The 14,778-nt window shown below is 38.2% G+C and overlaps 1 protein-coding gene across 3 annotated transcripts in view; it reads right to left on the reverse strand.

Annotated features, from left to right (window-relative positions):
* The window catches only part of LOC119012658 (DNA (cytosine-5)-methyltransferase 3A-like), a 58,710-nt gene that overhangs the window by 13,430 nt on the left and 30,502 nt on the right, over window positions 1-14,778 (reverse strand). For 2 of the 3 annotated variants that reach the window (XM_037086674.1, XM_037086672.1), the window contains 7 exons: window positions 7,255-7,470; window positions 6,934-7,092; window positions 5,167-5,274; window positions 4,495-4,642; window positions 3,188-3,331; window positions 2,706-2,750; window positions 1,739-1,818 (listed from right to left, as the gene is read on the reverse strand). In XM_037086674.1, coding sequence (XP_036942569.1) covers window positions 1,739-1,818; window positions 2,706-2,750; window positions 3,188-3,331; window positions 4,495-4,642; window positions 5,167-5,274; window positions 6,934-7,092; window positions 7,255-7,470 — 900 coding nt within the window. The remainder of the gene's footprint in view (window positions 1-1,738; window positions 1,819-2,705; window positions 2,751-3,187; window positions 3,332-4,494; window positions 4,643-5,166; window positions 5,275-6,933; window positions 7,093-7,254; window positions 7,471-14,778) is intronic. The other variant, XM_037086673.1, reaches the window with a different exon arrangement.

Raw genomic sequence — 14,778 nt, forward strand, 5'->3', positions numbered from 1 at the left:
GAGGCTGTCAAAGATTAAATCTGTTTTTCATGTTATATCTCATTATTGATATTCAGCCAATGTTCACCATATTTTCACTGCTTTCAAAACAGTGAAAGTGCATTTTGTGTATCAAGCCCACTTGAGAAATGCAACTTGCATGGATATTTGTTGGACTCATTTGATATTTAATAATTCACCAAGCTAAAATGTCAAACATGCTCTGCTTCAAGTCTTCCTTCTGTTTGTATCTGTGTGTGAACTGAATATATTTGGACAGTTTGTTGAACAAATCGAGCGATCTGAAGGCGTCTCCTCAGGCCCTGGGGAAGATATGTTGGGGGGTTTTATTTATTTATTTTTTTTTTACAGTTTTTAATATTTCATACACGAAATGAACAGTCCAAGAATTCAAAAAAAAAAATAACGAAATCTTCATAGCTGACACCTTGGAGGCCAATCTCACTTAGACACATCGCTAGAAATGCTTCGCCAGCAGAACAATTGTTTCCCTCTCTTTTTCTAGTGGTTTTTAGAAGTTGAAATATGTTCAGCTTTCAGCATATGGTGTAAAGTTGCACTACCTTCACTATTATATACATATTAAGGCTGATATCAGATTTTAACAACACAATTATCATGGCCAAACATACTCATGATAACAATAGTCCTGCGATATCTTGAAGCAAGACTCTCGCCAAAATGCAACCTAGGCTTTTTTTTGTGAATGTATATGAGTCAAATCTTCTTATAAAAGCATAATTAAGACGAAAGAGGAACTTTTGAGATTGACTGTATTTTCGTTTTCGGCTCAAACTCATTTTCAATGGGAGTGCATGTGCATGAACGTTGAGAACATTGTTTGTTTCTGCTAGCAGTAGTCATGGCAGCCCAGATGTACTCGGGGATCGACACATCTGGGCTGCTAAAACGACAGCTAGCGGAACAAGCTACTGCTAAGGTGAGTTGTTCAAAAACTTCTTTAGCAAACTCTGTGTACACAAACAATGTTCCCAATGCTCGTGTTCATGTGTAGAGACCCTGGTGATACTACAAGCGAAGTGTCATGTTGTGTCGAGCCTTCTTAGTGTTTTAAAAATATCGATTTTGATGCTAGCGTAAAAGTGCCCCTTGCACTCCCATTGAAAATGAGTTTGAGGCGAAAACGAGAATACGCTCAATCCTCAAAGTGCCTCTTTCGTTGTAATTACGCTTTTACGCTAAGGTTTGACTCATATATATTTACAAAAAAAGCCTAGGTTGCATTTTGGCGAGAGTTTTGCTTTAAAAAAAAAACACACATCAACTACTCAAGTTGTGAAAAGGCAACGAGATGAACTCATCATAAACATAAGATTCACAAGGCCAAACATCTTCACCGGGTTGTTCAGACAATATCATATGTAATATTAACAAATTATCAATATTTCATCTTCACAGGCGAGGCGCTTTAACGCAACCAAGTCTCTGTTACCAAGTCTGTGTTATCAGGCGACCGAGTCTCTGTGTTATCAGGGTCTAAGTCTGTATTCAAAAGTGTTTTGTACATGTGTTTACATTCATCTACATATTGTATGTTTGATTAATAAATTCACTGTAAAGAAGAAAATGTTTCCTGAATATAAAATAACCAAACTGATGATGAACCGTGTGAATGAACACAATTTTGTAAAATGACCTCATGAAATGATCATCATCCCCAATACCAACATTACAGTATTGTTTAACCCACAGCGGATTTCTCTGAGCGGTTTCTTACTTTGCAACCCTGGCACATCGCTCCTACGAAGAGAGGATGCTCCAGAGAGACATTGAGGCTTCCGCAGGAGATGCAGATATCTGAACAAACACATTGTTATATTCAACACACAGATTAATACTGGAATTTAAAGGTACAACAAGTGAGACTTAATGACAAAGACTGAATAATTACTTGGCCGGTTGGCGTGATTTATAACTTTGCATTAACTTTTCAGCTCATAATCTGTTTTGAATGCCATCACTCCAGTCCACCGGTGAAATATTACTGTAGGTTGTGCTGCATAGATGAATCAGCTAAATGCCAAGACTGTAAATAAGAAGAAGAATTGGACGCCAGAGATGTCTCGTTCCAAGTTTTATAAACCCTTTTTTAAATAGTTTTTTAGTCAAAGCTAGACTTCATTTAGGATATAAGCAATTTCATTTAGGCGTCACTGATTTCATATTTACCCTAGTGGACCGAATTGACATTGTTTAGAGTTTAAACAAGAAAAAATACACTGATAATGTACAAACAGCCTGATAAACGGTATCATAAAGTTTCAATTTGAAGCCAAAGATACTTCCATTATCAAAAACATTGTATTGTAATTGTATTGTAAGGCAGATAAAGATAAGAAAAACCTAACCTAAGGTAGCTTCAGAAGAATACTTTCCTAAATAATGATGTGGGTTTTAAATGTAATGGTTTGTCACCTTTCCAACCCACTTAGAAGGATATTTTATTAGGGCATGATTGTTAACACTGTTCAGCAGCAGTTAAAGTGCGACTTAATGAAAGGGGCAGGTGATAAAAATGAGCTAAAGTCAACTCTTTACCAAGGGTTACGCAAAGTGTATAAAACACTTCTGTAAGCCAGAGGAATTATACGAACCAGCCCTTAAAGGAGACTGAACAAAAGCATCATTTCATTTCAAATCATACATTTAAGAATGATGCTCGAAAAAAAATGTGAAACTTTTACCCTCTATGTTCCTGGTCTTCTTTTTGATCTCATGTATGAGTCTCTCTGGAACAAGAAAGAGAAACAAAATATATCAACACACTATTTTGCACTGTATAGTCAGTATCTTGCAAAAGATACCTACAAAAGGAAATTAATACATTTCCATACAACAATCGGGGTGTTTCTTTGTAATAACACAGTGAAGTCAACATTGATGGAAACATGTACTGTATGACTGAGAAGATCAGGCCTCTGTGAAGCTGTATAATTCAGTGTGGTGCTGGTCAACTAGTGACTCAGCTCTTCACAAACTTGAAAGCTTATTGTATTTATTTCAAAATTTTCCTCTGAGTGGAGGAGAACGCTCGCTTGCTCACTCACTCACTCACTCACTCACTCCTCCACTTGCAGTAACTTTTGAAAATAAACACACACAGAGGTTGTAGGTTCATTTATGAAAATAAGCAGCTTCAGCTGAAATTGTATGTTTGCACGTTTACCTCTGGTCCCTTCGTCGATCACCTCTCTGATCTTTGTTTTTTCAGCTGCGTTCTTGCGCGGCTTCTTGGCAGGTGGAGGCGTGTACGCCGCCTCAGGTTCCGCCCACATCTCTGGGTACACTTCCTTATATGGATTCTGCTCGCCTGTGGGGATGATTAACTTTGTCTTTAGTGGTTATGGGTGTATCATCCAGAGTGAGTCAGGTTACTTTGGAGAAACAGTACACTGGGACTGGTTTAAAGATGTGGAGTCACTAGTTAAAGCTTTTGTAGACTTTCAGACTAAGAAGTTGAAGTTTTTCCTTCTTCCCACGACTTGCTTGGTAAATTTTTGTGTGCCCAGTGCAACACTTTTAAAAGTGCACTATGTAGTTTGATGGAAGAAATTCTAATTAGATTAATTTAAGAGAAAGATTTTCATAAATAAGCTAAATAAAAAATATATCTTTGTTTTCATGACTGAATAAATTGAATAAGTACACAGACCTTACATGACAACACAATTTCGACTGTTTATATGTGGCAGACCCTGCCACCTTTCTAGATTCAAACAGTGCTCTGGGGACCTTATTTTCCTCTGAAGTAGAAGTGATTTTACCAGCCTGATTTCCTCAGGCCGGCTATTCCAAAGCACAGGCACCCTAAATGAGAAGGCGCAATCACCTTTGGTCTCGAGCCTCGACTGAGACCTTAAGGAGTTTTAAGAGGTCAGTATTGTAGGTGGTGGTTATCCCTTTCTGTCCTTTAGAAGCAAGTAATACAATCTTAAAATCAATTTGAAAGCGTATTGGCAGTCGGTGCAGATGTGCTAACACTGGGGTAATATGGTCTCCACATTTAGTGCCAGTTAAAATTCTAGCTGCACTGTTTTGAAAGAACTGGAGTCCAGAAATTGATTTTTGACTGCAACAGGTAGAGTCTAGCCTGTCAGGCATGAATTACCTTCTCTCAGTCAGCACATGATAAAAAAGACTTTATTTGGAGGAAACGATTCCACAAAACTCTCTTTCTCTTGCTCCTTGAGGGTCATGTCACCATCAAAATTCCTGCCCACATTTCTGGCCACAGGCTTTATGTTCAATGACAATTCATCTAAATCCTGTAAGATAAGATTTCTTTCTTCGGTCTGCCCAAATAAGATTATCTAAGGGAAATAAAACACCAGCAGTCATCTTTTGTGTGTTTGAAGGAACCAGCGACCACTGACCAACCAACCTACAGAGTGAGCTATACAGCTAAAAATGACGCCCTTTGTATATCTTTAATGACCACTCCCATGAAAAAAATATCAATTAATGTGTGTTTACCCTCTGGAGGGTCAAGTGACGAAGGACCACTGGGCAGGAAGCCGGTCATGGCCCACTCGATCATCTGTCTGGTTTGAATCTCTACCCCGTCTGCATCATCGCTCGCATCACAGGAAGGAACTGGCCTCCCCGCCCGTACACTGGCCACCTACACACAGAATAAACACACACACACAAACACACACAGCGTGGCTCATACACAGGACACAAAGAATATGTCAAGAACAAAAGCTATGTGCAGGTCAACGTGTAAAAATCCTTCACTGATTGTTTATAATTCGACTGAATGATAAGAGGATAGAAGAAGGAAATGACCATGTAGGAAATGACCACCTGTAATAACAACCCATAAAAATATGAGACTGACACTAACGTACCCACATGTTGCCACTTATAAAATGTGGGCAAAGAGAGAATAGAACAACTCCTCCACAAATGCAAAATATCCTTCCAGTTTCAATGCAAATCTGCAGATCTTGTTACATAAGAAAGGAATGAGTAACATATGACCTTTAGTCTTGCACAGTTATATTTCGGTCTTTCAGATGTTGGATTTTATCCATAGAGAAATACAATGAGAGAAGCATCAACAACAACGACAAAAAATCTGTCATCAGAAATGACACACTCTCCCTGACGTTAACAGCAGAGATCAAACGTCCGCTTTGTTACCTGCAGAGCCTCAAAGATGGCTTTCCGGTACATGGACTGTTTGTTGTAGGTGGGCTGGTGGAAGGCAGAGGAGAAAGAGCTCAGAGGCATCAGCTTCTCCACACAAACCTGCAAAGCAAAGAAATTTAATGAATGTTATCAAGATTAAAAGGAAACACAGGTGGAAATTAACAAAGCCTTGAAAACCTTAATTAAACAGGAACTTTGCAGATTTCCATCCAGCTTTGTATCACTACAGTGTTGGTATTATATGCCTGTGAACAATGTCAAACTTCTCTCCATCTTGCCGGCTCCTAGAGCCCACCCACTCTTTTGCCCACAAAAAAAATCCTCTTATGGCACAAAACACATCATCTGGCAGATTTTAGGGCTGTTGTATCAACAACACATTGCTAATTTGCATTTTTGTTTTGCCCGCATCCAAGGACGTAAAGAGAATACTTGGATCCAGAGAGAAAGAGTTGCCCTGCTCTCTGTTGAATCGAGTGAGGGGGTGTCTCACCAAACTCTGATCAAACTGTCAAAACTAGGCAGCGCTGATAAACTACAAGCCACGATTTTGTTACTAAACTGCAGGGACGGAAAATTAACAGAAAAAGCTGTCTAACTCGCTGACCTAATTTATTTTGAATTGCCTAAGCCTGCCACGACGGTTGAAGGTTTGACTTGCAAATTGTGAAAACAAGGTAAATACTACGGATTCCCAACTAAAAAACTTCAGGGGGATGAAGTTACAATCATTTATTCCTTTTTTTAAAATTTATGATTACTGATTTAAGATTCTTTGTTAGTTTTTCACAAAAGAATACATTAAAAATGTGATGAAATAAAAATATTCCATACAAAATATATGACGATATTGATTCCAGTGTGGATTGGTGCAATTTTAGTTTGTATTTTAAAGTTTTAAGAATAATTTGATGATTATCAAGAATGTAGTGTGAATTAAAAATATGTTGAATGGGATAATTGCGACATGAATTTTTCTTATAGTCCCATGCCTACTACACTACCTTTTTATTGATGGAAATGCTTAAAGAAACACATTTTAACATACTGTTTAGCTGCAATATAGAACGTTGGTGAACCAGGAGTGGTGATTGTTTCTGTATATAACTCTGATCAAAGAAATATGAACCATAATCCTGTTCATGATCTTTTTCTCACCTAAAATGACTCTCAGAAATATATTTTAGCGGATTGTTTCCAGAGTTGCAGTACTTCTTTAAGGTGATTTTGTGTGCCATTGTGAGTACATCTATTTGAAGGAAAGATGGCTCAGAGGGCGAGAGGTAAGATATCTGTCTGGCTGGCGTTATTAAATTCTGAATTTAAATAAGTCAAAAGGAAAAAGGTAAAAATGAGGTAATGTTTTATCTAATTAAAGTAAAAGATTATATTAATTTACTAAAGTGTCTGCTAAGTGCAAAGTAAGTGTTGAATTAACACTGACAAATCTGCGGAGCTGTAAAGAGTACATTTTATTCGAAAAAGGTTATCAATGTCTTTACTGGGACAGTATTTTGGCGTCTATAAAAGCATGACATTAGAAGACTGGGGTGTTAAATACTCAGGGTGTTAAAGACATTAAGCTGCTGCCCGAAGGACAAATTGATTCCCTAAAAAAATTAACAACAGACTTTCTTTCTTTCTCTCTTTGTATGGACTTTACGTCCACTTACTAAGTATCCGTATTAGTATCAGTATGTGTCTAAGGGATTAAAGCCCAATTCATTCATGGACTTGATCCTCAACAAAACTACTCACCACAGAGAACTTGCCATCTCCAAACCACATCACCCAGCGAGTTCCATCAGCAGCTCGACTTCGGCCGCTCATCCACCAGGAAACAATGCGGCCGGGCCACCAGGAGAAACCTCGCAGCTTCCCAAACACCAGCGTGCCAATGCCAAAACCCCGGCCATCCTGTAAATATCACAGTGAAAGCGAGATGGCCGTCAGGACAGTAAAGAGTTCTGACAAATCATCTGTGCTACAAGTTGAAAAGAGTATGGTACATATGTGTTTGTTTGATGCTATAAAGCAAAATCTTCAAGAAAAGGCACTAATTGAAAAAAAAAGACTCACTTGTGAATTTACCTGGTACTCTATCTCGTTGGGTGTGGCCTGTTCTCCCCTGGCGACCGGCTCCGGAGTCACGGCGACTATCGGGGAGGCAGGGTCTGTGTGTTGTTGTGATGGGGGAGGGGCCGGACTCGGAGGCTCCTCGTCTTTGTGAGAGTCGGCCTCTGATAGGTCGTCCATCATGCTGATCTCTGCCTCTCTGTACGCCCGTCGCTCTGCCTGCGGAGGAGGAACAGAATCAGGCGATGAGCAACAAGACAATCATGGAGAAAACAGACTCAGTCTCACACCAAGTAAAAATTTCAGTCAGGTGGAATAAAGCTGATATTTTTTCCTTTGAAACACATAATTTAATGTTATGGAGTTGAGAAAACAGTAATAGTATGATGCAGCATAAATCACATTGCAGTGTGAAAATGTGGTTAAAGAACTTGAACAAGCAGGGTCACATCCAAGCAACACATATATGGGAAGAAATACATGTTAAAGTTATATTTTCAGAGCTCTTAATATTGGCTAATGACTCATGTTATGTATTTATTAAGTACAGTATGAGTGACGTAACTTTACAAATCCCACCGGGGCAGCATAACAGCTTGCCTTGCACACACACCAATAAATACAACAACATGTGACACAAAAATAGATAATAAATACATGATAATAAAATGCAAAAAAAAAAAATCCAAATTAAAAATGCAAAGGAGTTGAATAGATTAAATGAACCTATAATAAGTGGAACACGTTAATAAATAGTTTGATCATCAATTAATATGATAAAAAAACAGTGAACTTGATAAAAAACATTTACTGGGAATTTAAAAGACAAATCACAGAGGGAATAAAAGATTTCAAGACGCGATTAGTTTCACATAATGACGCTGTGACAGTAACAGAGAAGATTCACTGACATGAACATGTCCAGAGGAAGCTAAAATACTTTCCTAAGGATTTGCTGATCACAAAAAGAGGTCAAGTCCCTGCTGTGATCTTAGAACACATTTTAATAACGCTGTTCACTGAAAATGAATCAACTTTATACCATATGACATTTTGACTGGTGTTGTCAAAAGGGTTTCAATTAAAATTTTTAATGCATTTTAATGCACACATGTTGATTATTAGGTTATAATAAGAAAGCTTGTTTTCTTGTGATAACAAATTTTGTTATTCCGGCATAACAGGATAAATCGCGAGAAAACCAAAGGTTGTTCCCTCTTTTTACGTATTGCTTAAAGTTGATTTAATCGGCAGTGCCATGCATACATGGCTTCATGAATGCAATGAAATATCAGATCAAGGAGCACCTATTATCGATTAATGCATCAGACTGTACTTCAATTTTTTTTGTTTGTTTACATTCTTGTCCCAGGGCCAACTCCAGGTTGTGGCCTACTATACAGTAACACAGCTGATATGTAACAGTATGTAAGACTGTTGCTCCATAGTGTCTCACTCTGAAACGTTTGTGTGGAAACAAGCACTACATTATGTTACTTATTATATTATTATTATAATACCATTGTTCTACCTTCCTATCCGTTACAGTATATGTTGTAAATATCTTCCTTTCAAATGAATAGAGGAGATAAAAAGTTCATAAAAGTTCATACGGTTTCAGACTCACAGACCCACATCACAGAGCAGTCTGCATGCAGTCGTCCGCTCTTATGGATCTCATGACGTCGCCTTCTCATAATAATGATAATCTTGTTGTCTCGGGAATAATACCATAAACAAAGTTTGTTTTCTCAAGATCTCAATACATTTATTCTCTTATCTAAGGTATCTCAGTATCTTAAGTACAGCACCAAGAGGCTGCACGAGCAGGGCTTCTGTGGGACGCGCACTCACGTTAAATAGGTGATAATTCCTCATAAATCAACCGCGAGCTGATTGAAAATTCACACAAGAAGAAAACAACAAATAAATAGAATGTGCAGCAGAATGACACACTGACTTTAATTGATGTTCCACTTTCATTTGAGGGCGCGATTATTTTTTTTTGGTACTGGGGAAATGCTTTCATTAATAAATTATTTCTGTGAGAACAGTCCTCTGGCATTTTCACATAATTACAAGGCAAACAAATTTCCCTGTTATTCTTCCAACAGCACCAGCACCAAGTCAACAGGATTCACCATTTATGGCTGAATATTTGTCAAACTTCCCTTCAGGGAAAATGCCTCCACATACTCTCTATAGCCTCCTCCACTAGTGCTGATATGATTAGATAACAGATTACTCACTAAGCTCTTTTATCAAGGAAAAATATAACTTTTTCTTACAGCAGTCAACCTTTTAAGTACATTTGTCGACTATGATATCATCGATCAAATAAACCTCTCTTTGTACTTGGACATCACAAGTCGTTGCTACTGATCATGTCTCACTGTCCGGCACCTCCTGAGAGGATCATCCCCCTCGCCTGTGTTTCCTCAAAAGTTCCCAATCTGTCATAACCTTCATGTTTCATTCTTGTTGGGTCTACAGGAAAACACTGCCCTTCAAGGAGGCCCTGTAATTGATGTTTCATGTGGGTCTTTCCAGCTGATGTGACGGCTGCTCCAGATCAAGGCCTTGGTGCCCCGGGCCGTAGGAACAATCCTTTAATTGTTCCTCTAAACAGGAAGTGAGTGGGGAGAAAGGGTGCGGTGGGGAGGCAGTTCAGCGGGTTCAGAGAGACAGAGTGAGGAGAGCGAGAGAGAGTAAATAGGATTATATTATAAAACTGAGGAATATAATAGGGACAGCGAGAAAGTGGAGCATGTTGAGCGGAAGACTCTTAGAGCGCAGCAGGTTAGGTTCTAAAGTCGTCATATTACAATCATGATTTAACCACAAGGGTATCAAGTCTACGAAAGTGTTCAGATTTTTTACTCAAGTGAAAGTACCTATATGACAGCAAAAACACACCATAACAAGTAAAACTCCTGCATTTATAACTACATGTGAGCAGCAGTGTAAAGTGTACCACCAAAATGAACTTTGGGAAGTTCGGGAAATACGCTTATTTACTTTCTTGCATTAAGTTACGTGATACCTCGCTGACATCCATTACATCTGAGGCTACATCCAGCAGCTAGTTAGCTTAGCACTAAGAGGGACAGTGGGGAAACCCTGCATCTGTGAAATAATACCAGCATATCTAAAGCTCACTCACTTCTAGTATCTAGTTTGTAAAACCAATGCGTACAAGCAAAAAAGTCCTTAAAACATTTGTATGTGGAACTTTTTTTTGGCGGGGAGCAGAGATTTCCCACATCCCCTCCAGATGAAACTGCAACCTCACCTGATTTTGACAGCTTTGGACTGAGCCAGGTTAACTGTTTCCCTTTGTTTTCAGTCCTTATGCTAAGCTAAGCTGGATTCTGACTGTAGCTTCACATTCAATGGACAGACATGAGAGTGGTATCGATCCTCCCATCTAACATTCAATGTGAAAGCGAGTAAGTGTAAATCCCAAAGTGGCAGTCTTTAAAGGATGACAGTATCAAAGTATTTTAGTCAAGTATTTCAGTGTTTTCACTCACTAAAGTGGATCTATTTTTAAGCAGTTTATATCATCACTTTTTTTTTGCATTATAAATGTGTTTTAGAAGTTGCTCATGTGACTTTTGAGGAACATACTTTGCAAGTATGATATTAAACAACAAAGTGTGTCTACATTAATATTCAAGTTTGGTATCACTCTAACCTCATTTAAGAAATAATGTCCACCTTTATCAAACAGACAAATCGACTAAAACAAACAAAAGAAAAAAAAAAAGTTAAAAGTCGCAGTAATGCTTACACTGGCTACATTCATGCAGATCCTAAATCTGAACATTAACCGAATCTGAGTAAAAAAATGCCTCATGTAACCACCTCACTTGGAAGAGACTGGCCCAATCTGTATCAATGGGTTTCTGATGGATGGTATGTTGTTTATCTGCATGTTTGCCGCATGAGGATAACATTAGGTGATGTGAACAACTTTCTATACAGTGTGACAAAACAAGATCACTTTAAGACCTTTAAAAATGACCTGGAGCTAAACACAACTACAGCTTTATAAATATCAGATTTTGCATTCAGTCCGCCTGTTGTTGCCAGGGCCTCTTTGCACCAAGCAGTTGCACTTGGTACGAAGCGGTAGGTCGTAAAGCCAATATGAAAGTTTGTCCTTCATTTGTCATTCTTCCCATTTTTAGAATCTACTTCTATCAGATAATCTGTCAATTAAACGTGCATACTCTGTGATTTTGTTCTTCTGCTCTGTACATGCAACATCAATTGCATGTCTGTCCATCCTGGTACATGGATCCCTCCTCAGTGGCTCTCCCTGAGGTTTCTTCCATCACTGTCAAAGGGGTTGTTTTTTCATTTGGGAAGGTCAAACTGAGGGTCTGAGGACATAGAATGTCACTGTACTTGACGCAAAGCCCAGTGAGTCAAAGTGATTGTGATTTTGGGCTGCATGCATAAAACTTGATTTGATTTGATACAATCTAGCTGGTTCAAAAACAAGACAAAAGCAAATTCCATTCAGAAATCTGTCACTTTCTCATTTTTTGGGATCATTGTGTCAGATAGAGTGGAGGACAGGTATGAAGCCCAGGCCATCGGCCATCTGGAAATCTTTGACTAGTGGCTGAAGGAATCAGGAAATATATTACATCAGGAGGAAATCTGATTTATCATCAGTACTGTTGGCACTATTTCAATGGTGTGGCAGTTTCACTGTGTTTTGGTGTCCTTAGTATTTTCTTTTTCTTGCATGTGTTATTTGTAAGTTTGTCCTGTTGTATTTCATTAGCCTTTTTCAAAAATCAATAAATAGATGGTAAAAACGAAAAAAAATAAAATAAAATCTGTCATAATCAATCTTTATAGGTGCCTCTGCCTCATGGGCCAATGCATAATGGCTGGTAACACTTTACGCATATCATGATATCTCTTATCAGAATGATTTCAATCAGACTGAAGAAACATTGTCAGTGTTACCACAGCTATGTTTTGATTGTAAGGGATGTAACCGGGGAGTCCAGGGAAAGAAAGGGCATCGGCTAGCACTTGGCATCAAAAGAGACAAATTCTAAAATAATCATGACCTCACTGCTTTCTAAACTGCACAAATCTCACTGGCCCAGATGTAAAGTCCCACGACTCCCACGAGAGCCTTTCCATGACCTAAACAACATTCTTCCCTTTCGGTTTTCTAACACTGGAGAGAACAGTTTGGTTTCCACAAAACCACCATCTAATACAATGAACGTGTGATAGAATTTGGTGGGAACTTATTCTGCTAAATTCCTTGAGAAAAAAAAGAGAAAATATACAGAGGGGAAGAAGCACACGGGAAGAAGGGGAGGGATGTCGGCATAAATCCACGTGGAGGAGACAGTAAAAGTGAGAGTGTCGGGTCGTGACAGTTCTCTCCTCTGTTTGACCCCGAGGCCACAGGGTCACTCTTCCCAGCTCCTGTTGACCTCCGACCTCATAAAACCCTAATCAGCCTGTTGCATGGATCGTAGACAGACCACACACACAAACACACTGACACATATATGTGCGCCGTAAGGGAAACTCCATATGTCGTCACCGGTTTCTAAAACATCTGGAACGCCTGAAAAAAAGTGCAGGGACTTTAACTTCCTACGACGAAACTTAAAAGTATCAGTGAGGCCCACAACAATACTACAAACAATCTTTGAGATGAGGAAGAAGAACATTTTGATGATGCTGCAGAACTGACTAAATGAAGTATACTCAAACTAGATGACTTATAAACAAAATGTGTTTAAGCGTGCTGTCGATGAACACTATTCTGACACAAAGCAGCGCGCAGAGGAAATGGAGGAGCTGCTCACAGCTGGAACAAATTTAAATTAATTGCGGGTGGTGAGAACATCAAACCATCTTAGGGGAAAAAAGTATAAAATCTTAAAGACATGTGCTGTTTATTTATCTAGTTTACTGGACAGTGACATACCACAGTTTGATTGATTTTGCACCATTGCCTTTGAGCATAAAAAAGTCTTCAAAAGTAAGATAAGATGATAAGATAATCAAGATATATCTTTATTGATCCCTCGTTTGAGAAATTCAGTATTGTTAAGAGAGTTTACTGTGAGGAACAGTACATCCTATATGCTTAGTAGAATGAGTAATATAGTATAGATTTGGTACATGCTGAAAAAGGTTTTGTCTGAGTGTATTCTGCTGCTTTAAACTCATGTAAATTTTACATTTTAATGCTTTGGGAACTCTTTGATGTAGGTCGGGTCAATATGGCCTTAAAATAACACATGCTATATATCTAAAAAAATCCTCTCACAGGCACTTCATTCAATAAATGCCAGGACTAGGCAGCAACTGACTGTAAATATAACTGAAAATATAAATACAATGACATTTCTGATAATCGGTAATCATCAGTAATGTGATTATAAGGAAATGTGTAGAAGCAAGTATCAGAACAGGTAGAACAGTCAGAAAATATCAAAATTATTCATATTTAGTTATTCATGTTAATTTTAGAATATATTTGAATGTTATGTAAATGATTTAAGTGATATCAGTGTGTCTGTGCCTTTTATGTTTCATTCATTAATCTGTAAAGTTAACAAATCATCTACTTTTGTACAGCTTATTTGTTGTATGTTTTAAAGATATCTATATTATTTATTAGAGCCTGCTTGATCTACCTTGCTGATATTATCAGGACATCCGTACCCATATTAGTATCAGTACACTTGTTGTCTGATATGCCCCGGTCGGCAAACTCTCCCTTTTTAGTGGTTTGAATGTAGAGATATTTGCTTTGGGGCGATTTATAATCAATACATTTGCCTGGAAGTTCACTGTTTCAGTGCACTGGTTTCATTTTGGGCATAAAAGTTTATAGTTATATGGTAAAATGTCTTGCCGTCGTTAAATATCTTTGTGTTTGATAATCACATTTGATGATCGTTGCAAAAAATGTGCATATCAAAGATATGAATCTTTTAACAAAAATTACTATTACTATTACTTATTCACTGAATGCCAATTCACATACATATGTTTTTTCATTAATTTCTTGTGTTTTTGTCGACCTTGCTGCACAAAATGCCTTTGCAGGGATAAATGAAGTTGTATTGAACTCAGCTGACCTAAACAAGTCTTACTATTTTCTCATTTGTACTTTCAATTAGTGATTTAATATCACTATTCTTTTCATTAATGAGTTACTCTTCCCGCAGCAGTCATTTATACACTTTGCTGTTGTTGCTGTTGTTGTGAAGGAAACTTGATAATTTTTGTCAGCATCTGGACCGGATCAGCTCGTTAGAGGACTTGGACCTGACTTGTGTTGCTGTGAGACATCAGCCAAAATCCTGCTCACTTGGATGAAACTGCGTTTGTTGCCTGGCAACATTCGTTGATTGAACACCCCATCAGGAAGCTCTGCTGCTTCCAGGGATGCAGATGACTCATTGATGTATTCATCTGCTCAGGTTTAAATGCAACACTCTGGTCTGAAACAGGTCAGCATCATACAGC

This window comes from Acanthopagrus latus, chromosome 22 (assembly GCF_904848185.1).
Source record: "Acanthopagrus latus isolate v.2019 chromosome 22, fAcaLat1.1, whole genome shotgun sequence".
Lineage (NCBI taxonomy): Eukaryota > Metazoa > Chordata > Actinopteri > Spariformes > Sparidae > Acanthopagrus > Acanthopagrus latus.